At 44.1% G+C, this 25,100-nt stretch overlaps 7 protein-coding genes across 7 annotated transcripts; 3 read left to right on the top strand and 4 right to left on the bottom strand.

Moving 5' to 3' along the window:
* Positions 1 to 239: 239 nt before the first annotated feature.
* Positions 240 to 2,407, top strand: V1516DRAFT_616588 (uncharacterized protein; the record flags this gene model as incomplete). The annotated part of the gene is made up of 2 exons (XM_066919348.1): positions 240 to 1,224; positions 1,275 to 2,407. Coding segments are annotated over 2 exons (2,118 nt in total), but the record flags the coding sequence as incomplete, so codon positions are not given.
* A 596-nt stretch (positions 2,408 to 3,003) lies between these two features.
* Positions 3,004 to 5,614, bottom strand: V1516DRAFT_672985 (kinase-like domain-containing protein). The gene has a single exon (XM_066921827.1). It carries the CDS (start codon positions 5,329 to 5,331, stop codon positions 3,373 to 3,375), a length of 1,959 nt encoding a protein of 652 aa, XP_066778022.1. The 5' UTR covers positions 5,332 to 5,614; the 3' UTR covers positions 3,004 to 3,372.
* A 6,489-nt stretch (positions 5,615 to 12,103) lies between these two features.
* V1516DRAFT_672976 (uncharacterized protein) lies at positions 12,104 to 13,915 on the bottom strand. The gene has a single exon (XM_066921826.1). It carries the CDS (start codon positions 13,691 to 13,693, stop codon positions 12,278 to 12,280), a length of 1,416 nt encoding a protein of 471 aa, XP_066778021.1. The 5' UTR covers positions 13,694 to 13,915; the 3' UTR covers positions 12,104 to 12,277.
* Positions 13,916 to 18,563: 4,648 nt separating this feature from the next.
* V1516DRAFT_672969 (Rec8 like protein-domain-containing protein) lies at positions 18,564 to 20,921 on the top strand. The gene is made up of 3 exons (XM_066921825.1): positions 18,564 to 18,779; positions 18,827 to 19,057; positions 19,118 to 20,921. Exons 1-3 carry the CDS (start codon positions 18,747 to 18,749, stop codon positions 20,543 to 20,545), a joined length of 1,692 nt encoding a protein of 563 aa, XP_066778020.1. The 5' UTR covers positions 18,564 to 18,746; the 3' UTR covers positions 20,546 to 20,921.
* Positions 20,689 to 21,828, bottom strand: V1516DRAFT_672968 (uncharacterized protein). The gene is made up of 2 exons (XM_066921824.1): positions 21,153 to 21,828; positions 20,689 to 21,099 (listed from the first exon to the last, which is right to left on the bottom strand). Exons 1-2 carry the CDS (start codon positions 21,522 to 21,524, stop codon positions 20,743 to 20,745), a joined length of 729 nt encoding a protein of 242 aa, XP_066778019.1. The 5' UTR covers positions 21,525 to 21,828; the 3' UTR covers positions 20,689 to 20,742.
* On the top strand, positions 21,594 to 23,331 carry V1516DRAFT_672966 (xylose isomerase-like protein). The gene is made up of 7 exons (XM_066921823.1): positions 21,594 to 21,957; positions 22,012 to 22,048; positions 22,105 to 22,224; positions 22,274 to 22,408; positions 22,470 to 22,878; positions 22,931 to 23,019; positions 23,071 to 23,331. Exons 1-7 carry the CDS (start codon positions 21,765 to 21,767, stop codon positions 23,258 to 23,260), a joined length of 1,173 nt encoding a protein of 390 aa, XP_066778018.1. The 5' UTR covers positions 21,594 to 21,764; the 3' UTR covers positions 23,261 to 23,331.
* Positions 23,053 to 24,920, bottom strand: V1516DRAFT_635774 (uncharacterized protein). The gene is made up of 4 exons (XM_066920017.1): positions 24,607 to 24,920; positions 24,394 to 24,550; positions 23,940 to 24,343; positions 23,053 to 23,889 (listed from the first exon to the last, which is right to left on the bottom strand). The coding sequence occupies exons 1-4, from the start codon at positions 24,853 to 24,855 to the stop codon at positions 23,347 to 23,349; spliced, it is 1,353 nt and encodes a 450-aa protein (XP_066778017.1). The 5' UTR covers positions 24,856 to 24,920; the 3' UTR covers positions 23,053 to 23,346.
* Positions 24,921 to 25,100: the final 180 nt, after the last annotated feature.

The following is a 25,100-nucleotide window of genomic DNA, read 5'->3' as shown; positions in this document are numbered from 1 at the left end:
TGCAGATATCGTCGTCATAGATGAATCAGGAACGCCAAAGTGTAAGTTGATTTGAGTTGTGGTGTAAGGTAGAACTACTCTGAACAATCAGAAAGACCAGATGGGTTAAAATATAGGTGATTCAATTTAGAATGTCTAGTTCAGCGAATCTGAATGAGGCTAGATCGTCTATTTCTCAAATCAAGCGCGGCCGCGGTCGACCTAGAAAATCAGACGTATCTAAGAGCTCGACTCCAATAAACACTAGTAAATCTACCGAGATTGCTACGCCTCAACCGAACTTCAAGCGAGGACGAGGTCGACCAAGAGGATCATTGACAAAGCAAGTTGTTGAAAAGAGGATTGGAGAAGAATTAGAAGAGAGGCCTCAAGAGGAAGAAATTTACGCGTCTGGACGACCCAAGCGAAAAGTGAGCGGGAAATTACAGAATTATGCTTCAGCGATCGATACAGATCCCAGATCTGATTTAGAATCTGGTACTGAAGAAGTTTTGTCGTCAGCTGCTTTGGAATCGGGTATTTTGGCGAATGAAGGTAGACGACGACGGGGTCGTCCGCCAAAAGATCAAACAAATGGATCGAAGCCACGACCTCCAAAGAGAATTAAGTCTAATATGACACCAGATAATTCTGAAGATGAATTTAACCTATCTGACAGAAATAGTCAGGAAGAAGAAGATGATGATAATTTTGAAGAAACAAACGAAATCGCAGATACGGAAAGTGATTTGGATCAAGAAACAGAACAAGACGCATTTCAAGACAGCAAGCCTACGCAGCGGGCTCTGAAATCGAAAATGAAACTCAAGAGTAATGGTCAGTCCGAGAAAGGAAAGCTGTCAGGTATCATTGAAAGTACATTAACGACTTTTTACGGATCGCAGACTAGTGAGCTAGTCCGTGCTGTTGATGTTCGAAATCGATGGGTCAATTATCCAGGGAACTTACTAATTTCAAACTGTGAAAATGCAAAGTTCCCAGAGTTTAAAGGCTGGTTGGATACGCATTTACAAGTTTTAAAACAAGTCGACGTTGATAATTCTACACCTGAACTACCAAATGGGGAACCGATTGATATCGAAATTGGTCCGGCTAACTCGCTTGATCGTAAACTCATTGGCAAATTTGAAACAATCAACACGACCACAAAAAGTCGGCAAAGTCATATTATCAATGTTGGCGGGTACCCAGCCTCTTGTGAGTGGGCTCCACTTACTGACTCGGGTATTATTCATGGCTAGAAATGATTGAATGATATGCTAATCATAATTTAGAGACCCAATATCTTGCAGTTGCGGTAATGACAAATTCTGAAGAGATATCAATGCCTATATTTCAACCGCGGCCCAGTCCATCAGTTATTCAGATTTGGTCGAGTAATCTAGATTCCACAGACGAACCTAAACTGGTGACATGCTTATTACATAAATGGGGTACGCCGACGAATTTGAAGTGGAGTCCCGTTGAGAAGGGCCGAACTGAAGCAGTGATTGGAACTCTAGGTGCAGTTTTTAACGACGGAACTGTGAAATTGGTGGAGGTTCCTAGATCGATGGGATCAAAAACAGAGTATTTTCGAGTAGAAGCACCGGCGCGAGTGCTATCCCTGCCGGGGATGGGAATACATAGTCTGGCATGGATCGACAGCGGCCAAATAGCGGTGGGCAGTACGACAGGATTTATTGCGGTGTTTGACCTTTTGGACGGTCTACAAGAAGAAGATAGCGAGACCAGTTTGTTGACTAGTCCGAAATTTTGCGAGCCGGTCCACGAGTCAGTTGTGATAGCCATGACTTCATGTGGGCCAGATCTCCCGTATTTTATTGCTTCAACAAGCATGGACGGGTATACTCGTGCGATTGATGTTCGCGATGCACGACTATGTCGGTCTAGCAAGTCACGCGAGCAGTGGTTTTCCCCATCAATTAGTTTTAATGTGCACCTCCGTGCAATCACCATGGCATGTGATATTGTAGGGACAGAAGCATGTGGAGTGTTATCTATGACGGGCTCTGTGGCCATGTCTCGCCATGAAGGTAGTGTGAGTGTGACCAGTTCGAGCCTATGCCATGGATTTTCCGCGAGCGGTGCGGCCGATGGATCGGTCGTGCTGGTGAACATAGTCGGCAAATCTTTTACTCCACCAAAAAGTCGATCGAAAGGATGGCCACAGATCGAAACAATCAAACTGGAACTCTCTTCTACCTGTGATGGAAAGCGCCCGAGATATCGAATCATGGATCGGTTTAAAGTCAACACTGAATCGGCTAAGAGAGCTAAGGCCAGCTCCGTCATCATCTATCCGGCAAGTGTATGTGTGACTTCGATTTCTTGGAACTCGAAAAAATCTTTCGCTGGTTGGTATGCTGCCTGTTTTGCAAATGGGCTTGTAAAATTAGATAATTTTGCCACTTGAATCCGATTCTTGCATCCAAAAGGCAGTGTTATAACGCTACGATACAAACACATACTAGTGGCAGCTAATTCTCCGTGTTCCAATGAAAGCCGTTACTGTTTGCTTCCGTAGGTTTTTCTCAATCCGGAGGGCGCCTTAATCTCTTACAATTCTACTACGCTATAGCTCCAAAGCCAAACCAACTTTAGCCAATCAATCAATCAATTAATCTATCCACTAATAGACTAATAGACGACAAATCGGCTCAAACGCTAGACGAACACGACGTAAGTGGATCCCATAGTATTCAACCACTAGCACCTCAGTACGGTCAACCTATAACAATTCAGAGAGGTCCTTGCGCTATCTTTTTTTACTGAGCTGCCGTTCCTGCGTTGGTTAACTTTTCAGCAATTTCAGCTGGACTGCCCATCCTGTGCCGTTCGCTCCGTTACCAATGCTTGCATCGCTACCGTGAAAAAAATTTAATCCGGAAGCGGCTATCTACTCTTTCCGACAATGGGCAGACATCATTTATGAGCATTATCAATATGATCGGAAAATAAAAAAATTTAAAATATGCTAAATTCTACTTAGAATTTATCTAATAGCATAGAAGCATAAAATTATCTCCCATTTATAAGCAAATTAGTTGTTCAAAAAATAGCAGTAACAAAAAAATTTCAAATTCAAACTTCCAACGACGCCCCCAAACCATATTAGAAAAAAATACCAAATGACCGTGCTAGTTTTTGATGATAAAAACCAAAAAAAAAATGGAAAGCATAATTCAAATGCTCTATGGATGTAATAGAAAAATTATTTAATGAGAGTAGTCTTATAAAAGAATGCCAAGCCATGTCCAAATGCACCGAAATCCGAAAGAGCGAATAATCAGAAAAAAAAAGCTGAAATGTACATAGAGATATATACAATAGACAGAAATAGTTTAGAAAGAATAAAATCTAAATCTATATCTAAATCATGTTGTTGTAGGAATATACAGGCGCTCGCTCGCTATAAACTTGACCGTGAGCAGCAGAAGGAGAAATCGGAGGTGGAAGTGATCCCTGACTGGCTGCTGCTCGTCCTTTTCGGCGCTGACGCGCAACATTTCCTGCACGAGGAAGAATCTTCGTCATGCTCAATTTATTCCGCAGACGACGTGTAGGAGAAGGAGACTGCGTAGCATGAAGCGCTTCAGCGGCACCAGCATTTTCACAAGAACCCGTAGCAATGAAATTATTGCATTCGAAAGCAGAATCATATAAAGAGCCATCATGAATAGTCTCAGAAGAGTCTCGAGCACATGCTTGAGTAAGAACAAAACTTTCCGCAAGCCCATTCACGTCAAACATAACAGAGGAACTTGAAGCACGTGGTGAAGATGCTGCTGAAGATGCCGGGGAAGACTGCGGCGAACTGAGTCCGGAGATCGAGCTACTTGCCGTAGAAGCACCTGAAATCGGCCGACTAAATCGGACCTGTCGTTGGGGAGGGGCATACACGATTTGCTGCAATCTCTCCGAAGCTGTTAACGTGGGTATCGAAATTCCAAGACCTGAACCATCCGCTAAGGGCTCGACGTATCGTCGATGATGACGACGACTGGGAGTGCCATAAGATGCTGAGTGGATACCATCATTTTGTGGAGGGAGATATTGTTGTTGCTGATCGCTTGGAGTCGTATAACTTTGAGGACCACGCGATCGGAAAGGATTGTTTTGAGTCGAAGTAACAGCAGGAGAATAACCCGAAACGGAAGCCGAATTCTGATTGATATGAGAAGGCATGTGAATGTGCGCACGGTCAAACGAATAGTGAACGGGCGAGATAGGGGTCATGATACCGAGAGCCTCGTTGAAATAAGTATTGTTAGACCGCGAAGAGGGAGGAGGAGGAGTGCAAGGAGAAGCATGCATGTAATTTTGGCCGACAGGCTCAACAATTGCATTTGCAGACGGAGGGATAACAATCCGGCGAGGCGTTGGAGGTGCAGGAACTGGTGGGATCGAAGTCCGAGCGGCGAATTCCTTAGGTGAGACAGTGAAACGAGGACATTGTGAGATACGAATATAGAGCTCAGACAACGAGATACGATTTGCAGGGTTGACGTCGAACATTCGAGCAAGGATAGCGTTGAGCTCTGGCGAAATTGGCAGAATTCTCTGTAGATAGGAAGGCGAACGGACAAACGCTTTGAAGGACTCGTCAGAACTATGGTCTGCGATCTTCCAAGGGTTGCGTCCGCAAGTAAGATTGATAAGGATGACACCTAGCGACCAGACATCGTTCGCCGCAGCATCGTAGCCGATGGCGGGATTACCAGAATGGCACTCCGGAGACATGTAAAAAGAAGAGCCGCAACCAAATTCGTACGATAGTCTGGACGTAGTGGCAAGGCCAAAATCGGAGAGCTTTAGAGTGGATCCGTTGTTTGTGACGAGGATATTTTCTGGCTTGAGGTCACGATGGTAGACTGAGAGCGAGTGGCAATACTGGACAGCGTCGACGATCTGTAGGAACGCGTGGAGGGCGGCGGAGTCGTTGCCGACATAGAGCTTCTTTTCGGTGATATTTGAAAATAGGTCACCCTCAGGACAGAATTCCATGACAACGAAAAGACCTTCGGGCAGGTCAATGACCTCGACGACGGAGACGATGTTTGGGTGGCCGTGAACACTGGAGATGAGCTGGGTCTCGCGATCGAGCACGTCGTTATGAGTTTTTGCGATGGGGGATCCAGTCAAGGGGTCTCGCAGAAGGGCCTTTATGGCGTAGGGTATCGAGGAATAGATGTCGACTGCGGAGTAGACGACACCGTAGGCGCCCACTCCGAGGACGTCCATGAGCTCGAGACGGTTATCGAGGACCGAGCCGATGCGGAGCGAGGCAGCACGGGCGAGGACGGAAGTCTGCGGAGAAGAGGCGGCCATTGCTATTTACCTGCTGCGCTAGCGGAGGAGACTATGGACGATGGACGAGGGACGGGAGGCAACAGCGGCCAGGAGAGGAGGACGAGCTGCGGAGTATATATATATATATATATATATTAATATATATATAATCTGAGCGGCGGCGAAGGACGGCGAGTACGGACGGACAGGAAAGAAACCAGGACGAGCTGCAGTTGTCTGGCAGTGAGTGATAGCGGATGCGAGGGAGGGAGGGTGATGTGATGAGCGGACTGACGAAATGAGTGAGATGGGTGGATTAAGAGGGAGAAGCAGAGGGAAGGAAGAGCGAGAGCAAGAGTATATATTAATTAAGTGTGGGAGGAGGGCGATATTGAGGACGCGCTGGCCGTAGCAGTTGGTTGGGTAGCCAGCGGTGTGTCATAGTATCATTTTGGGTGCGAAAGTCGGTAGATGGGCTTAATTACGTTACGGCATCGACGAGCACAGCAGAATGCGCGGCGAGTCTATTGTTTGTGGGCGACGTCGGTAGGGAGGAAAGTACTACAAGTGGCAGTATAATTAGTTAAGAGGCGGTTAGTAGTAGCGTACTAGTAGCTTGTAGCTGCAGGTAGCTAGGCTGACTACTAGTATCAGACTGCTAACAAGTGCCGCCGCTGGATTGTTACGAAACACGGGCTCGAAGCACGAGCCACCGCTATTGCTCTTTCTGGCTGGCGGTGACACGGCGGCATGAATGGGAAGCTGCTAGACGCTATAGTGTGGCTGGAGCAGGACGGAGCAGCTGGGCTGCAGAAAAGGTTCAGCTGGGAAGCCGAATACGGACTAGTATGTCTCTGCGGCCTATGCGAACGGGGCGCCGCGGACGGAAGTGGTGAGAACGGCGTGTGTAAGACAGAGGCAAATGGAGGCAAGGTTGAGGGGTTTGAGTCTGCATTGGCCGCGGTGCTGGGCAAAATCCCGGATTTGTGTTCCCTGTTCCCTGGAACAGAGAAGAGAGAGAATACGAGCAGGAAAAAAAAAATAATAGGGAAGACAGCGCATGCGGGATCGGGAAATTACAGACGAAATCGACGATATCTACAAAGGGTACGCAATGCTAATCTCGTCAGATGGGTCTGGTCAAATTCTTGGACGAGTCCGACCGGGGGTCAGCCAGAAAGAGGTGCTGCTATTATTATCATCAGCATTACCATTCTTGTCGTTTTGATTACGATTAATATTGTTGTCATCTTCACTGCTGCTGCCGCGCCAACCAGTCCGATCGTCCAGGAAGTTTCGGCTGGCAAGCATGTAGATACAACAAAATGTTTCCTTTGTAGATGCAGGCCCAGCCGGACACGACGCTCATCAAATCGTGTAGAAAGGGCGTACCCCTTTTAGTGTTCGCCGTGGAACACGATCCACTGCAAAATGTGTACAATCTGTGGTAGAGCGGAGTTGTTTCCATATCTCACGATGCGCGGATTCTGCGGCGGGCCCCTCCGTTCTGGTGTTCTAGGACCGACTTCTGCCGCAGCTCGTTGCGAGTCGTCATCGTGCTCGAAGATCGTCGCTGCTTGGCCTTGAACCAGACACCGCCAATACCAAAAATACGCACGCACGCGTCCGCGACCACTAGCATTTGCCATCGTTTGCCGTCGTGTGCCATTCCTCTACGTAAAACAAAATCTTTCTAGCGTCATCTCATTCCAGCAACAGAGAGAGGTCTTGTTTAGCTCTCGAGCCAGAACTTTCCATCTCTGTCAAGAGATGGAAGGAGGTACTGGCACAGGCGGAGGCGCCGGATGTAGCGACCCTCATCGTCGTCACAAGCCCATGCTGTTGCTTGCTGGCTTGTTAGCCTTCAACAGTGCTTCTTTTAGATGGTCTTCTTTCTTCTGCTTCGTCTTCGTCTTCTTCTTCTGTCCATGCTCACTTTTACTAGTCTACTTTTTTTTGGCGCCTAGTCTGCCCTGACCTCTGGCTGAAAGCCTTATGCACTTTCGACTCATCTCCGTAATCACTCTTTGTGCCCCACAATTTGTAAGTAACTGATAGCGCCGGCCTTCGTTTCCAATCGTAGACTCGGTTTATCATTGAGCAGTTCCGCATGCGCGAGTTTGGACGAGTTTGTTCTTTTCGTCATAGTCCGCGTCACCGCCGACGGTTGTGTTTCTTGAAACCTGTTCTGGAATATGCTCAAGAGACTTGTCATCACCCCAAGCACAATCCCCTCGAGATCGTGCAAGCTCACTCTCCATAAACTTCGCCATCGTCGTCATACAGCATACAACATCCTTCCCCATTCCTGGCACGTGCATTCGCGGTTTTCCCTGTACACGTCTGTACACGCGCCGATCACTAGGAAACGCGTCGCCACCGCCAGACCTCAGACGCCAGAGAAATCTGAACCCTTTGAATAAAAAAAAATATGCATCATTTCAGTGGACCAACGCCCCAGTCGATTTGGCATTCTGGCAAATTAAAAAGCAAAACTCATCCGCTGCAAACGTCGAGGAATGTGGAGCCGTGCTGCGTTTTGACTATCTACGCAATATTTATCCAAATATATCTTTATACTATCTTCCAGCTAGAGGCTCTCCAGATGAGGTCATAGAAGCGTAGCTTGCAATGAATATTGAGCTACAACTTCATAGAAGCGTTTCGAAGTACGTTTCCAATCCTCGTGCATCTCTGGACCGCAGCGGTCGACCGTCGAGGCTTGATTACTGGCAGCTCTCGGTCCAAAATTAGATCAGGCAAGACTCTTCCCGATCTTGTCAATCACTTTGCCCGTTTAGGAGACTATTCTTTATGTCAACCTCGATCCGATCGGCTGCACTTATCTCGTACGCGCGGCTGCAGACGACAAACACTGGTGATGCATATTCTGCATGTTGCACTCTATCCGTAAGCTGTCCGTAACGTACATGACTTAATACCAGTGATGGCCCGTCCTAGTTCGTCTCAGATTTTACTCTGGTAGCTGCAGAAGTATCCAAACTGAATACTATGCCAGTGGGCTAATTTAGTCTCAATTCGATAAGATATAGTCCGGCCAGCTACACCAAAAGTCTAAACTATCGCTACCTACTCCCTATTTCTTTACCAATTGATGTCTGGCCTTTCTTTTAGACTTCATTTCATTCTCGTGAACTAGATTAGTGTAAATGTGACAAAAATCCCGATCTAGTGCGGCGAAGTAATGAATAGGGGTCTCTCTCTACGGGCTGAATCCATCTGGATTCTAGCGTGAATCGGTCGCTGGGACATGGCGGCGGAAACGAAGCGTTGCAACTCTTGCCCACACTTGGACAAAATCCAATCGGGCAATGTTGCCAGTTTATGACCTGTAATGGGTTTCGAAGTTGCATCTGTTTTTTTCATGTTTCAAAATGACAGCGGTACTCAATGGGTAAGTAATCATCTAGATATCTGCGAAGTGTCCACTTCGTGTATGGCACAGCTAGTTGCAGAAGCAGCATATCGCTTAGACGGCGATCATTGTCGATTAGACCGATCTGCGCAATTAGGGGCCCCTCATAAATCACTCTCTCACCGTTCTCTCTCGTCGAGCCCTAAAGCCAGGATCAACTAGAATGCAATTCGCACATATGTTATCTGATGGCTCTACACAGAGCACACACTAAACTCGTGCCGTTCAATTTATATTGGCTGTTGGTGGAGGTAAAGCCGCTTCCTAGCTCGCCTAGACTTGAAGATATCCACAGGAATTTTAAAGGAATGGCCCGTTATTGACGATATAATGCAGTAGGTTAGTCGGATCGACCGTCATACCAGCTTGCAAAAATTTCGAGCACCGAGATGTTGATCTTCATTATTCAACTCTAGTGATCCAGAGCAGTTAGCCTGCATATGTCGGTCGCGGTCTAACAATCTAGCTCCACTTTTACTGATACCTTTTTTGGCCGTCTATTAGTTCACTAGCTCCTCATTAGCTGGACTCGCAAACAAAGTAGAGGTCTATCAAACCAGTACTGTATGAATCTCTGTAGTAATGTATGCTAGTGTTAATTCTGGTATTATGCTTTCGTGTGGCTATGCAAATCTCTATCATGTGATCTATTCAAACACGTGGCGCATGATTCGACCAAGGGAAAGGACGATTAGATGGGCACAGTACAGAGAAGAATAGTAGCAATTGCGGAATGGAAGAGTATTCCAGGCGGTACAAATTAATACAATGCCAGAAAAGTTCCAGAAATGCAGTAAAGACAATATTAAGTATAGAAAAAGAAATGGCAGTAAATCCAGAATACCGAACTGCTAGAGTGAATACTGAGAAGTACGATGCCAACTTGGCGCATGAAAATGTCAAAACGCACGATTAGCTGCGTTTTCTATTGCATGCACGAGTTAACAGCAGTCACTCTTACAAGGTCTGCACATGAGATTCCAGCTTTAAAAAAATTCAGCTCTTTCCAAATGAACTGCCTCAAAAGTGTGATAATGCATCTATATGCGCTTGATTTCTATATGGTCATCAGACGTTCAACGAATTTTACATTTCAACAGGGCGCTGTAATGATTTTGAGCACATTGCTGTTGTCTGCAGAGATATACGGAAGATGCATGACGACCGCGTAGACTCATAAACAGTTCATCCATAATTGAAAGACATTTTTCTACAAAAATCATCCGATATTTATGCGGCAAAACCAGATTTATGCCTAACCGGGCACAATAATCTGGAAAACGAGTTTGCATGAATTCAAAATAAAAACATTTTCATAGTAGATAATCCTGGTTTATCGAGTTTCTAGCTGCTGTTATGCTCTCCCGATTAGGAATAGAGATTAATATAAGGGGTATAATATTGGAATCCAGCTGGCCGGAGTCGCTAAATTTTTCTGCCCGGTCCGAATACACTAGCTTAAAGCTATTCCCGCGCAGTAGCTCAGAACGAGCAAGCCGAACAGAACGAGTCAGTGCGGGAAAATGTTCAGCTCGTCATTTTTGCAGACAACGAATAGCTCATTCATGTATTGAAAAAAGCCACAAAATCAAGATTTTGATTATAGAATGTCATATGTCAGAAATGTGCCCGACAAAGTAAGGATTATCTGCGAGAACAAGTCAGATTTAAGATTGCTAAGATTAATGTGCAATCTATTATACTTAAATTACCTATATAGTGCACTATAGAGCAACCCCTTGCGCAAACGACCCTGACTAAATGGACCCTCTTTCATCCTAACTGGGAAAGGTAATTGGATTTCACTCTCGTGATATTGTGCCTCCAAATTATCGCCTTGGAATTATCAAAGAGAGCTAAATTTTCAATTATTCTCTGCTTCAATTTCCCTGTGATTTTGTGCATTGCCTTATGGAACATCGACTGTACGGTGACTGTCTTCAAACAAATGACATACCCCAAATCAGAGCTTATCACATTTAGAGTTTGCGAATTGTGCTTGAGTGTAGGACTCCTTGACACTATCAAAATCCAGGCCCAGCTGCGATATGAAAAGGGGCCATCCTGGGTTCACATCTGCTCTAAATAATATTGGTAAGTATATTAGATACATACCAAATGGAATAAATGATAGCGTAAAATAATAGAGCCTACGCAAGCACTAAGGTTAAACAAAATGACTTTCAAGACCCAGCGAGAGTCGAGGGGCTGCTAGAGTGGAACGCTGCTTGGGTTGTATGACTTCCACTTCTCTAATACATTTGTTCTTTACAGCTGCGTTGGTCTGAAAAAAACAGCAGACGAGATCGATTACGGTCAGGCCCAAAAAAAAAAGACAGGGTAATCTGAAAGTAGATCTAAATTGATTTGCCGCGATCCAGCAAGAATCCAATGCAAGGGAGAAAGTCGTGGCAGGGGCTTATTACCAGAGTTTTCGATTGGAATGAAGACTCCTTTGGTCGCAAGGGGCTCGACCGCTGTTGACTTTGTAACATCTTTCCGTATGGATTCTGTTTGAACAGTAGTCGCAATGATTTTGACCGGATTAGGAATATTCAGTTTAATATATGCTTCATTTGAATAAATTCTACATGATATTTATTGGTTGTCAGGTTATTTCCACGAGCCTGGAAACTAGATCGGTTCGAAAGCAAGAGAACAAATCAAGTCCAACGCATACATTCAGTCAAGACATAACAGTTCTAACAGCAATACTAACAATACTAATCTATTACTTATTTTGACAACCCCGTCTACACGTCTAGTCAACAGCACTGCAGCAACGCGTGTGGCCCACCGGCTCGACGCGTTAAAAGCAGAACTCGCGCAGCACCCCATGAACACGAGTTGCAAACCAATTACACAAGCCGCATGCTAAGCGGTTCCTCCCAAATTCTTTAGCTGGAGAACTGGGACGAAAGCATTCTTTTACCGTTCCACATTTTTCACCACCCACAGATCCAAAACAATAATCTCTAGATCTCTCTATTGTTTAATCAATCGCTAGTCCCTGATTTAATTTGTGCCTTCCCGTGGAATGCTGTTAATACCCTCCTTTTTATATGTTTTAATTTAATCTGATCGCGTTAATGGGTTGAAACTATTTCCATGGCGTTGCTAGAACGTTTATTGTAGATTAATTCAGGAACCCCAGGAGGCCGTTAAATTGAATATGATTTCCTGATTGATCATACTATAATATCAGGAACCGGAATTTTTAGTATCAGAATCGTGACATCGGATCAAAAAGCAGAATACAACTCGAATATTACAAATCACTAAGCAGTTTCACGCTTCAAGAAATACATGCAGAGAGCATCTCACTACAGGCATACTCAAATACTTCTAATAATCTCTATCCAGTTACCTCATTAATAATGTCAAAAAATGGAGTTCATTTAAGTCACTACTTAGATCATAAATTTCATCAATGCTGTAAACAAAACACTTAAAAACACATACATAACCGTACAAACATATATCAATCCAGCCCATTACAAACCACCAACATATCAGAGGATCCTCATTTTTTTTACTGTTTTGGTAAGCTTACGCAAATTCAATTGTTTCCGTCTTACCGTACCAGTTACTAGTTGTATCCTGATACGTGTATGACAAAACAAGCTTTTTGCCTTGCTCACTTTCACCAGTGATTAGTGGAGTAGCCATTCCACCATAGTTGTATCCATTGCCGCCTAATTCAGTCTTAGCAATTTTGACTGCCGTAGTATTCCATGGTCCAGCTGGAGAATCACCTGCAATAGCATAAAAGGTTGAATCAGCCCAAGCGGAGAAAAACACCATCAGATAAGCCTGATGATATTCAGAATAGAACACACTACCGGTCGAGAAGGGAACCTTGCCAGAAATAACGGCCGAGTCCTTATTCCGCTGACTGCAGTCCGGTGCAGTCTGGCTCCAGCTAGAGGTAGAAGCGTCATAATAGGACCATGTAGAGCTATCATAGATAGAATATCGAGGCGCCGCGGCAAGATGGACATCATACTTTGCAGATAGAGGGTCAACCGCATACATATACACCTTATTATTGACCAAAACCGAGGCAAAACTGCCATAAGCATATGTTCCAGAATCGTAAGTAAGCATACCATTCCGCTTAATGGCAATTTCAGATGTAGATTCATCGATCTCATATTCCATCATAGCATATCCAAGAATCTCGGAATATGACGAGTTGGTGAACTTCACGATTGTCCACTGGTGGGCGGCATGGTAATCATCGATAGGAATACACGGAGCGTACGACCAGATAGCATACCGGTCACTGCTGTATTGAATATCTTTCTCCTCGGACGTCCACGGAATTACTACAGTGACCTTACCCTCTAGGGTGATGGAAATCTCCTCAACGTCAGAAGGCGAATCGGAAGAACGAGAGACAGCAAAGGAGTTACTGGCGGCACCAACAAACGTATCATCTTCTTTGTAGACAAATGTGTCGTCAAAAAACCAAAACACCCTGTCTCCGATTGGGCAGATGCATGGCACATCTCGGTGAACTGTCCATGGCTTTTGATCATCCTTGATTTTGCCGTGGTCTGAGGATTTCGATACAGTCCATTTGCTCTGGGCCTTCTCGGCTCCTCCAGCAGAGTAAAAACTGGCAGCCTTGTAAGAAAACTGTTCGCCAGACTTGATTGGGACAGTGAATTTCCCAGAAGCAATGTAATCATTCGAAGAACCGAAGTTGCCAGAAGAACCACCTTTGGAAACGCCGGCACCGATGACGGATCCACGCTTTCTAAGCTTTTCGTTCGGGAAAAAGTCAGGAGCCTCTCGAGGCTCAAGCGGCTTTGTAGGATATGGATGTGGAGTGAAAGGAAGTATTGGGTCGTCGGTGAGAAGCTCAGCAGCAGGCTTAGGTGAGCGTCGCTCCATTGGAGAGGCAGTTGATAGAGTGGCCAGAGCAACTGAAAGGAATGTGATAAATGTAGACTGACGCATGATGAACGATGAAAAAGAACGTTCGGGAGAAAACTATCTGAAAAGAGGTAGGTCTTAGGTAGGGGGTGCCTGTCGATGATATCGTCAGAAGTATATCAGAAAGGAAGGGAAGATCGACGGCAAGTCTGTATGACTATATGAACTGAAAGGAACGGCTTTAGCCTATACAATTGAGAATCAAAAAATGAGTGTGAGCGAGGAAGTGTAGCAAAAGACGAGACATCTCGAGGAAGGGGGCCAGCAAGCCATTATATAGATATCTGAATTTTGTACAACGGAGGGTATCAGAGAACATGGACTTGATGGACGTGCGGCTACGGTGGTTAGAAGTCGCGACAGAAGGGGCTGATCCCAAGGGGGTCTGGCGCTACTTCCTGCTCGATGTGCGTAACATCAAACGGGTGATGTGAGTTTAGATTGTGAAAATGACCTAGATAGACGTGACAGAGTGCTTGGAGCTGAGGATGAAAGAACCGCGCCTTAACCTGTGGAAACGCGTCGCCCAAACAAAAATTCAAAATTATCTGTGCTCAGGGGCTGTCTGTCGAAACGGGTTTCAGCTACAGATATAAAGTTAGAATCGCAGTCCGGTTCGCATATGGAGCGGCCCGTGCGGACGTGCATGGTGAGCAACTAGAGAGCTCCATGGTAGGAGACCAGGCACGACTGGCTACATGCCAAACAATCGAAATTACCGGAACTGTCCCGCTCTGGTGTTCCGGACTAATATGTGAGGAGAATGGTGCAGATGATGTAAGGGAGACAGTCATGCTACATATATATTTGCATACTGAAATTGCATCCTTCGGTTGAGGACCGCTTGCAGCTACGCATTCTCTCGAGGACCACGTACGGAGAGGAAAACCAGTTTGAGGTTGAAAGCAATATTTCATTTTTGTTGTCTTGGTGTTTGAATGTTATATAATATTCACTGGTGGTCAAGTTAATGTCAAACCCAATTGAATTTAGTCTTATCATTGAGATTACCCTAGAAATCTCCAGCAACTTTTGCACCGACTGATAGCCAACTGTCGCAACCATTTTGACACTGTAAGCGCGATTTCTGTGATAATTTCGATCTGGCAGTAGGACGGTTTGGTTCGACAGGTTATAAACATGTTCCCAACCAGACAACCAACAAAATTGATTTGTCCAATGCAGACAAACTGCAATTTACTCTGCGCTGGTGATTTTACTGAGAGGACTTCCCGGGAGCTTCTGTGCATCATCTCCGGAGGAGAATCTACAGTCCTCAAACATATCTTGTCTGAGTTCCCCACTTGCAGAAGATCCTGATCTCAATCTCGTTGAAACGAAATCAACAGAATCTTGCATTACTCGTGTTTGGCGACCTCGAACAAGCTCTGCAACAGCAGAGTGGTGTGTAGACGCCATAAACAGTTAGCTATCTTGCACTACAGCACATCTCATCTGTCATTGGTGGTCAACATTTTTACTTTCTTGCTTGACCAATTAATTGTCACTAGCTGGATGTCGAATTGTTGAACCTGTTTTGTAGATCGTCAGACATTCAACTCAGTTTAGCTGATGTCGAGTCTTACTCGTACGAAGCCAGAAATCAGGCATGATCTGCTTAATTTCCGCCATATGATCAAGTCAGTCCTGTTTTCTATCATGTAAATCCATCCATCTGCAGTCAATTACACTTTTGTCTGACGAAACAACCTATTAGGTTCGTTTGCACTTCATTGTGATCTGTCAGGCTGGCAGTGGAGGCATGCCAGCCTCTAATCTGGCTCGGTGTGGTGCCGTCCTACGATATTTTCTGATAAACAAAAACCAAAAAACAATCGATATGTCAAACTTGCTCCGCCCGTTGGCTGCGCGGTCCCTACAATCAATCGACCAAGACAGAACTTAATCGAGAAATAAATCTAAAATCGCTCACATCTCTGCTGATTCGCTAGGCCACCACTGTCGCCATCTTCGCATCATTGCTTCTTCTGAATTGCAGAATGTCATGCTGGTCTCTCGTTCAGACTCGGTCGGAAGGCCCTGGAACAGGGACAAAACACAGCAGGAAAAGCGTATCTCATTTACAGAAGATCTGAATCGGCTATCGATGAACGAACTTATTGCGTTCTAGTGCGAGACGGCTCGGTCTTCTAAACGATAATTTACCGGTCCACATATCTACTTAGAAAGACTACTGGAACACATTTTAGCTTGCGCTCTAGTCTGGTAGAACATTTAAAAGCTCAACGAGGAAGGGGCGTTGCAGCAGCTTCCGCCACGCATCGAGCGGCAGTTCCTTGTGATCTAGGGCCGGGAGGAATCAGACAGACCTATTGAGCAGCGTGCACTCGGCTGCACCACAAATGCATAGCGAGCAGGCTGCAACGGCCTCAAGAATGGTCAGCTGTGGATCCAATGTGCAGACCTCCACCCCAACTATTGCTGCAAATCTTCTTTCGTATAACAGCAAACCGAAATCTGTTTACAGCTAGACCTTTTCATCTACTCGGTCTCATTTAATCACATTTGCAGTTTAGAGTTATCAGTGTGGAACCGTGACGTCTCGAGCAACGAGTGGGAGTAAATAACCAATTGTTCGGGGCCCGGTATATCCGCGGCGAGCAAATGCTCTTCTTCCCGTGGTTCCCAGATAGCGTACGGCGGATGTCAGACGCAATTGAGGGTCCTCATCTGCACATCTGTTCATATCTGCTAGTTTCAGTTCCCTTCTGACAATTAGCCTGTTGACACGGCTAACTACCCTGTTCCATGGTCTCTGCTCTATCCCTGCAGTTGCTGAGTAATTTTCACCCCACCGACCGTGGACCCTCGCATTAATAGTGGATCCTCATCAGCCGTTGCGTGTCTCGTACCTGCAGCAGTCCAACCGATCCTCCTTACTCAGCCAACAGCTGTCGACCAGCAAGGAAAATCTACTTCACGCCTTGTTGTCTGGCGCTCTGCGGCTCTTAGTCATGAGCTGAGTGAGCTCATACTGAGTGAGCTCATCCTCGCCGATTTAGCCAGCCAGTCTGAAAAGTCGCTTGCCCAGAGCGTTAGATCTATCCAGCCTTGCGCCTCTCCTCAATTACTCTTATCGCGCGAATCTTCCGGTCCTACCCTCTCTCCACATCTAGCTTATGCGAAGCGCCAAACCACAAAAAACACTAGTTTCACCCAATTAGCCAAACTTCTCGTTTAAGGTTGTGATCGATTGTCTTTGTCTCTGTAGTCGTCTGTTGTGTGCAGCGGAATAACATCTCAAAGTACAATCTGGAAAAACTACTCGTCGCATTCGACTTGATTATTAGAGACTAATGAGGAGAACTATGACAGTCTTAGTAGGTATTATCTCGGTGCATAGTATAGACATACGAATCAATAGCGCGGTCACTTCCGGTTTCCTGCTAAATTGATCGGCCCGCTGGTGTTCATGTTTCCTTGATGTAGTAATATCTGTGACTGGCGCCAATAGACTACAGCCTGTTAGCATGGCGTCATGCTACTGGCACCGAGAACTTGGCTCTATTTCCATGGTGGAGATAGACTAGAAATTAGTAAATAGCCTTTTCTTGGTCAACCTGCATCTACCGACAAGTGTTGTTTCAGGTCTCTCAGAGTCAGAGGATCCGAGTCTGTCAACTTTCAGTCGAGTTTTATACTTTGCAATCTAAGTCTCTTATTTCTGATATCACTTGGTTAACCGACATACAGCAGAACTTACTAGTTGTGCAGGACTTATGTTTACTTGATTTTGTTATTTCGTGATTCAGCGCGGCCCTGGTTAACGCATAGTCTATCTTCTATCGTAAATGATTGAACTACTTCTTTGATCAAAGTCAATAATGATGATCCTTGATGCGTTCCATATTACTCCTCTCTCGTCATATTCTCTCATATTTCTGCTCGTGTTTGATCAGTCGATCGATCTTAAATCGCGCGCGATATAATTTGCCATCTGCAAGTGCAGGCTTGCGTACATATTCTGATACATGATACCTCAACTCGCATTATTGTTGCTTGAGCAATGCGTCGATCATGTCCATATCGATTTGTGCCTGCTGTCTCATTATCATGTTTCAATTCCGCACTAACCGATAACCCGCAATAGCAAGAACTTCGCAGGATGTTTATTATTGTTTGGTTTCTGTCTGTACTTTCATTCGTATGATATGTAGCTTTCATTGATTGAGGAATCCGAGAGTAATTGGCACGGTCATTCAGCTTGTCCAGCAACTTTTGGAAGCATTACTGTTCATATCCAACTACTTATCTCGCTGTCTAAACACTCTACATCTACACATGATGACGGGCTTCATCTCGCCAGTGATGATCCTCGAGATTAATCATCTTGTCTAGATGCAGTGCATACTTGTTATGGTAAGTAAATCTAGCCGGTGGTTATTCTTTTCGCACCATGGTTGGGATGTCCCAGCATTTCAAAACTACAAGTATGCGAACCGAACTTTTCTTAAAAAAGGTTTTAATATTTTTGAAAGCAATATGGCATTCGATGACTCAATTCTATTTTAGAACTGATGATATAGTGTGCCTGACAAGCATACATAGACAGCAATGGACCAGATCACTTATTAGAACGAGCAACTTAGACCGCTCAAACTAGCGGAAAAAGATGGAAACTACAAAATCCTGCTCAAAAACCAATATATCTCTTTCCTGCAGTATTTTCGCTATGCATCTATCATTTTTCCATGCTACTGTATCTACCCTCTTCGGTAGGATAACCAACTTCTCAAACCCTCAAATTACTAAAAATGCACAACTACGATTACTCCATATACGCGAAAATATGCTTTGATTGTGCTACATAATCACGTGAATGACTAACCGCGCTAGATAGCCAGCCACCAGCATGTTTACATTCCAGCATTGTAACACGCATTTCCGCGGGATTTGGACTTTTCTCCTACGCAAATAGATATTGGACTAGGACTTTTCCTTATTTAAAAGTCGAGAAGCTGATAGAAGCCTTTGCTCTCTTGTTTTTCTTGCTGTTTGATAGATTCTGCGCTGGTCAGCTCGGTTTTGGCGTTCGGCACGGTCAAGTTTGATCCAGATGTTCTACTCCGACCTTCTTCTCTCCAAAAAGGTATACTTATCTCGCGTACAACTTGCCAGAAATCCTAATATGTCTAGGGGCCACTTGCTCGTATATGGCTTGCCGCAAATTTGGAACGCAAGCTTTCTAAAGCCCATTTTCTTCAAACAAGTATCGAAAAATCGGTTGTTGCCATTGTCGGCGAAGATGCTGCTCCCATGGCCTTGCGATTATCTAGCCAGCTCTTGCTTGGTGTCGTCAGAATATACAGTCGAAAAGCGAAATATTTACTAGATGACTGTAATGAAGCCCTACTGAAACTGCGGATGGTAAGTTTTCTGCAAATATATTTTACGCGTAGTTATCTTCTTGCTAATCGCGCAAATCAGACATTCACAAGAGGAAATGTAGATCTAGCCTCGAGTGCTGTGGCAGCTAATCCACAGCAGCTCACGCTTGCAAACACCATTACAGATCTTGATTTTATCTTACCAGATCCGTCTACTACCCTTGGCTTTAGTTTTGAAGATTATGACACAGCGGCTGTTGAAGTTTCAGGTGCTTATACGTCGAACGCTAAAGATATCACTTTGCCGGATTTACAGAACTCAATCGAACTGGCTCGGGGTGTGGAAATTGAAGACGAATTAGCTGATATGGTCGACGATGATTTAGTGCTTGATACAGGAGAAGATCTCGATGCGGTTGATCAGAATTTAGCAGACGCGGAGCAAGAGGCTAATGATGATCTAGCTATACCCATGGACGATTATGCTGATGATATGGTGCCTATGGGTGACGAAAGCATTGAAATTGGCCGAGATGGAAATATGGATTCTAGAGTGTTGCAGGATTATGGTATCGATCTTGCTGATGGATTGGTTCCTGCTGCTAATGCTGATGATCCCTCTCGCTCTGAACTTCATGTTGAAGATCTTGAGTTAGAGGATGTGGAACTTCCAAGTTTAGTTCGTGAAGATACTCCCCTGTCTCCTGTGGCTGAAGATAATGAACGGCCAACGACTCGCAAGCGAGTTGCCCGTAAGCTGAAGATCGATGAGTCTATTTCGCTGAGGAGTGCATTCCTTCGTGATATGCAAACCAATCGGACCGGAATTCTCAAAGTTTATCCCACACTCCCCTACTCGATCGATAATGTTACGTTACTTCACAATTATGATCCTTCTGGCGTGCTCGATATGCTTTCTCATCCTTACAATTTGAATGATGCTCTACTTGGAATGCTAGATTTTACGTCGATGGGATCACCAAAAAACCTTAAGCGGAAAGAGCTTGAGGATGAGCGATCACAACGTGAGTCGACTCCGAAGCGTGCACATGTCGAAGTCGGTGAAGAAGACGAAGAATTATTACCATTGCAGTCTCCCGGCCACGATGAGTTGATGTTGGTCGATGATGACTACAATATTGTAGATCAAGACGAAATAGGTATCGATCTTGCAGAGCATTTGAAAGAGCCTGATCTCGTTGAAGATTCCGGGGAAGTGCTCTCGCAGCAGGATGATCTCACAGCCACACAAACGATCAACAACGTATCGCGTAATACAAAGGAGGCCGCCGCCCGCTATATCGAGGTGTTTACAGAGAAACAAGACAGCGTCGACTTTCAGAGTTTGACAGCTGATTCAACGCGCAATGAAGCCGTCAAGATGTTTTTCGAAACTCTCGTTCTTGCCACGAAAGACGCGGTTGAGGTTGAGCAAGAGCATCCTTATGGCATCATTGGCATCAGCTCGAAACCTAAGCTGTTTGCAGAATGGGGTCCTGAATCCGGGACTCAAAATGTGGTCACTTAGTTACGGGGAAGGTGCGCTTGCTATGTACGATAGGCTTCGATTTTTAGTGAAAGCTAGGATTTGTATTTTTAAGAAAAGTAAATAGTCGAGATGATCAGTCGAGATGATCGGCTATTTAGCTTTTGTACTATTAATTTAAGGGCGTTTGTTTTTTCATGTTTTCATACATATTTGAGGTATAAGGAGATATTCAAATGTTATATTAACTGGACAATTTTTTGGCTGGCTTGTCGCTGTATTAACCGATATGGAAGCACGTAAATATTTCCTTTTTCCAATGTAATTGTTTCTTCTTTATCGACTTGAACCAGTCGAGGGTCGGACTTCACTACACGTATGAATACGAAATTATCCAATTCCGGTTCGTCGATCATTGACACTGGGCCTTGAGTATCGTTGAGTAACTGAAGAGATTCCGGTAACCCACTTAAGAACTTCTCGCCGTAATATCGCTTTAAGTTTTCTGATCGTCGAGTAACGTACGTTCGTTCTGTCTGTCCGAGTTTAGCCATAATATCGGGGTGTTCGAGAATGTATATATAATACTGATCGATCTAGAGTAGCAATTAAAATTTGTAAACCAGAAGATATTACTATATTGTCGTACCTTTTGTATGCGCGTCCTAAGATATCCGCGAATTAAAAATTTAACTCTTTCCAGTTCGGATTCGATGATCAGCAATTTCAATTTACTTTGGGACGCGCTTGCCTGATCTTGTTTGGTCTGTTGCTCCTCTGTCGTAATTTCAATCACCTCAACTTGTTGTCGTATTCTTTCGATCATTGTATCTATTAACTCTTGTTCGTACGGTAGAATGTCCGGGCATGTTCTCTCGGTTAGCCAGTGGCTTATTAGTCGTTGCAGATCTGTCTCCTTTTGATGTTTAATCGCCGTGGAATCTTGTCTGTGAGTTTTTGAAAAATCCTGATCCAAATTGTTGATGAGTTCATCGATGTCTAGATTGTGATCGTCAGTCATGTCAGCCAAGTGAGTATATGCGAAATTTTGAATTAAGTGTGCTGTGGCATGCAAGTAGGTTATTATTGTGTTTCATCGAGAAATCGCTGATAGTTAGTACGCGATGATTAGATTTTGATGTTAATTTAACGCCGCAGTGTTCTCGACGCGTCCTATAAAGAATATCCTACCGACAACAATAATATCCGCGGAAATAAATATAAAACCTGGCATCGATCAAATCATTCAATTTATATTCGCATGTCTGAATCTGACTCCGATATCAAGCCAACTCGAGGCAAACGAACGAAGCGCAAGGAATTATCTACGGCCAAGCTGGCATCCAAACGAGCTAAAGCAGAAGTCGGTAATTTGTCCAAAGACAAAGATAAAATGGCTTCTCGAACGCCAGCGCTGAAAATGTTTGTCGGTGCTCATGTTAGTAGTGCCAAAGGTAGGAACGATAGATAGAAATAGAACTTCGGAATAGCTAATGTTTTGATTGAAGGTGTGTTTAATGCCGTTTCAAACAGCAATCGAATCGGGTGCGTCAGTAATACGCGGTCATGAGACAATGAACTAATCTAATACATCAATAAAGAGGAAATGCGTTTGCCTTATTTGTGAAGCAACAGCGAAGATGGACAGCTCCTCCGTATAAGCCCGAAGAGGTAACTGAATTTGCGAAGCTAGCAAAGGAACATAATTACGACACGAGAAAGTACACAGCCGACCTGAATCTCATAAAAACACTAACTGATATATTTAAGATACATTTTACCTCACGGATCATATTTGATTAATCTGGCCAACCTAGATGAAGAGAAGAATCAGCAAGCTTATAACGCATTTCTGGACGAACTCCAACGATGCGAGGCACTAAATATCGGATTATACAACTTTCAGTAAGTCTTCTATCTCAAAACCTCTTCCTGTAAGTTCTTTTATTAATGTTGCAATCAAAAGTCCTGGATCTACGCTTGGGCTAGACAAGCAGAAATGCCTTAAGCAACTCGCCAACAATATCAATCGTGCGATCAAGGCAACCTCATTTGTGAAGATCATTCTTGAAAATATGGCTGGCCATGGAAATCTGGTAGGCTCGACTTGGGAAGATCTCCATGATGTAATTGAACAAGTTGAAGACAAATCCAGAGTCGGGGTTTGCGTGGATACCTGCCATACCTTTGCCTCCGGATATGACATCAGAACACAGTCTGCGTACGATAAGGTATGGAATGACTTCGATAAAATCATAGGCTTGGAATATCTTTCTGCTATTCATCTGAACGATTCAAAAGCTCCTCTCGGTAGTAACCGTGATCTTCACCAAAATATTGGAACCGGCTTTCTGGGTCTGGAGAGCTTTCGCGTAGTAGGTTTCTTCTTATGTTGTCAGCCCTATTTTTACTAATGAGAGGTTCTAGTTAATGAATACTAAACATCTTCAGGGTCTTCCACTAATTCTCGAGACGCCCAATCACGATGATGACTCAGTATGGGCCGAAGAAATAAAGTAGGTTTACTTTTTACTTGCTGCTCAAAACATGCTAACAGGGAGAATAAGATTACTCGAGTCACTTATAGGCAAATCTCAAGATGACGCAGAGTTCATTCAGAAACGTGACGAGCTGAGTAAAAAAGGTGCTGCCGAAAGAAGCGAAATGGAAAAGAAAACGAAGGCCCAAAAAGAGAAAAAACAAAAAACATTGTCATTAAAAAGAAAAAAAGCGAAAGATAATGAGGACTCCGAGTAATAATTTAAATCAAAAAAGTTAAAACCAATAAACATTCAAATTCCTAAAAATACAATTATAATTTTCTCTTTATCTCCTGTAACCAATCATGGAAACTTCTGACTTTCCAATACTGCTTTGATGATTTTCTCAGAATCGGCAGCTTCGGTTACTAATTTTTCAACCTCCGGTCCAACGAAATCGGTAAAACTTTTCCGATCTTCAGTAGAAATCTCGTCAATAGTTGAGATCTCAGGATCAATAAGCGACCGTAAGCAATCCAATACCACAGTAGCTAACCGGCGCTGGTCCTCTTCACTAAGCCCAGGAGCGGAACATGAAATTGCGGACCAATCCTTCAAATTACTCAGAACAATCATTCGGACAACTTCAGGGCCCATAGCTCGAAGTCCTGAAAGGGCTCCATAATGTGTTCCAGGAGATTTGTTGGGATTCATGAATGCCTTCAATAACGTACGAGTGACCCTGGGCTTCAGCGTATGATAAGTGTCGCTATATTTTGTACAGACATGATTTAGTAATGAGGCCGCAAAATCACGAATTTGATATTGCTCCTTAGTGGATGTTTGCGAATCTCCAACACGCTTGCCCACAAGAAGTGTTAGTATTAATGGCATGACCGAGTGAATCTAACAGGACAAGTTAAAAAAGAACGAAATCTAAAATAATAAAATCTTACATATGGCTCAATAAATATTGTAGGATTACTTAACAATCTGTGTAGAACTTGAAGCATCAAATCTAATACAGCCGTATTCTTAAGATTAAGTCTAATCTTCTCCGCAACGAACTGAATAAAGTAGGGGATGAGCTGGTGCAATCCTGGATCATTGCCGAGACTACTCAAAGCAGCATTTCTCATAATCGCAGAAGCTTCATCATCAGGTGTATTCTCGGTCAATACAGCAACAATGCGGTCAAAATATAACTGCAGCTCCTTTGAAAGCGCGTGCTTAACTAGTGGTTTAACCTCAACTTCTGCAACTCCCGCTCCAGACTGTCCCGTGGCAGAAGAACGCGTCTCACTGAGTAAAGGATTTTGAGGAATAGACGGCTGGACTCCTTCAATTGCAAGCCAGTGCGCTATACAAGCTCATTAGTCATAATATGGTTCGGAGTCTTCGATCACCCACCTGTGAAATTGACTTCTCGCGGAACTTTTGGAAGCGGCATATTGATGATTCTTTCGAAATCAACTTCCTCATCTTCAATATAATATAAAGTCTGTCCTGGTCCCAAAATGGCTTCTCGGAACTTAACTGGTCTGTTCGAATCATAACCATACAACGGCTACGTAACGTAAATTGTCAGTAAGTTGTTTTCAGATTATTGCGATAAACATTTACCTCCACATTCAATACGCGAAAGGCATGACTAATATCCAAAGGCGTCAAGACACTTCTTCTTGAATGCTTCATAAACTTTTTAGCCTCTTCTAAGACTTCATTGATCCGGTATTCGATATCCATTGCAAGCGATTTCGACACTTCGTCGGGTAAATTCGATATACCTAAACTCTCGGCCACATCTTTCACGGTATCGGATGGCGACCATAAGGAATAAGAATACTTTACTTGTGATGCGGTAGAAGACATTTTACTCGATTAAATTGCACTGTTTTCTCCATCAACTGAAATTAAATAAGTAAATTATTTAATGAGATACCACTTACATGTCTTGGATTCGTGTGGTATTGCTAAATCAAGAGCTTACCTAGCAGGTCTTGGGGTAAGGTTATATCACATGATCAGATTCCAAGATTAGGCAAACAAACAACATGGAATTAGTCTCTTTCAAGATTAGACAATTATATATAAATCTTGTGAGCTCACGTTCCTAT

This window comes from Lipomyces oligophaga (genome assembly GCF_038497815.1).
Source record: "Lipomyces oligophaga strain CBS 7107 unplaced genomic scaffold V1516scaffold_3, whole genome shotgun sequence".
NCBI classification, from domain to species: domain Eukaryota; kingdom Fungi; phylum Ascomycota; class Lipomycetes; order Lipomycetales; family Lipomycetaceae; genus Lipomyces; species [Lipomyces] oligophaga.
The sequence above is the reverse complement of the archived record's forward strand: the minus strand, read 5'-3'. Positions and strand labels throughout refer to the sequence as shown.

Coding starts and splice junctions, on each gene's coding strand:
- V1516DRAFT_672985 (XM_066921827.1), bottom strand. CDS start 5,331: ATGGCCGCCTCTTCTCCGCAGACTTCCGTCCTCGCCCGTGCTGCCTCG.
- V1516DRAFT_672976 (XM_066921826.1), bottom strand. CDS start 13,693: ATGCGTCAGTCTACATTTATCACATTCCTTTCAGTTGCTCTGGCCACT.
- V1516DRAFT_672969 (XM_066921825.1), top strand. CDS start 18,747: ATGTTCTACTCCGACCTTCTTCTCTCCAAAAAG. Junction 18,780..18,826: donor ACCTTCTTCTCTCCAAAAAG/GTATACTTATCT, acceptor TAATATGTCTAG/GGGCCACTTGCTCGTATATG. Junction 19,058..19,117: donor CCCTACTGAAACTGCGGATG/GTAAGTTTTCTG, acceptor CGCGCAAATCAG/ACATTCACAAGAGGAAATGT.
- V1516DRAFT_672968 (XM_066921824.1), bottom strand. CDS start 21,524: ATGACTGACGATCACAATCTAGACATCGATGAACTCATCAACAATTTG. Junction 21,100..21,152: donor TTAGGACGCGCATACAAAAG/GTACGACAATAT, acceptor TTGCTACTCTAG/ATCGATCAGTATTATATATA.
- V1516DRAFT_672966 (XM_066921823.1), top strand. CDS start 21,765: ATGTCTGAATCTGACTCCGATATCAAGCCAACTCGAGGCAAACGAACG. Junction 22,049..22,104: donor TCAAACAGCAATCGAATCGG/GTGCGTCAGTAA, acceptor ACATCAATAAAG/AGGAAATGCGTTTGCCTTAT. Junction 22,225..22,273: donor CATAATTACGACACGAGAAA/GTACACAGCCGA, acceptor GATATATTTAAG/ATACATTTTACCTCACGGAT.
- V1516DRAFT_635774 (XM_066920017.1), bottom strand. CDS start 24,855: ATGTCTTCTACCGCATCACAAGTAAAGTATTCTTATTCCTTATGGTCG. Junction 24,344..24,393: donor GCGAGAAGTCAATTTCACAG/GTGGGTGATCGA, acceptor GAGCTTGTATAG/CGCACTGGCTTGCAATTGAA. Junction 23,890..23,939: donor CAATATTTATTGAGCCATAT/GTAAGATTTTAT, acceptor TTGTCCTGTTAG/ATTCACTCGGTCATGCCATT.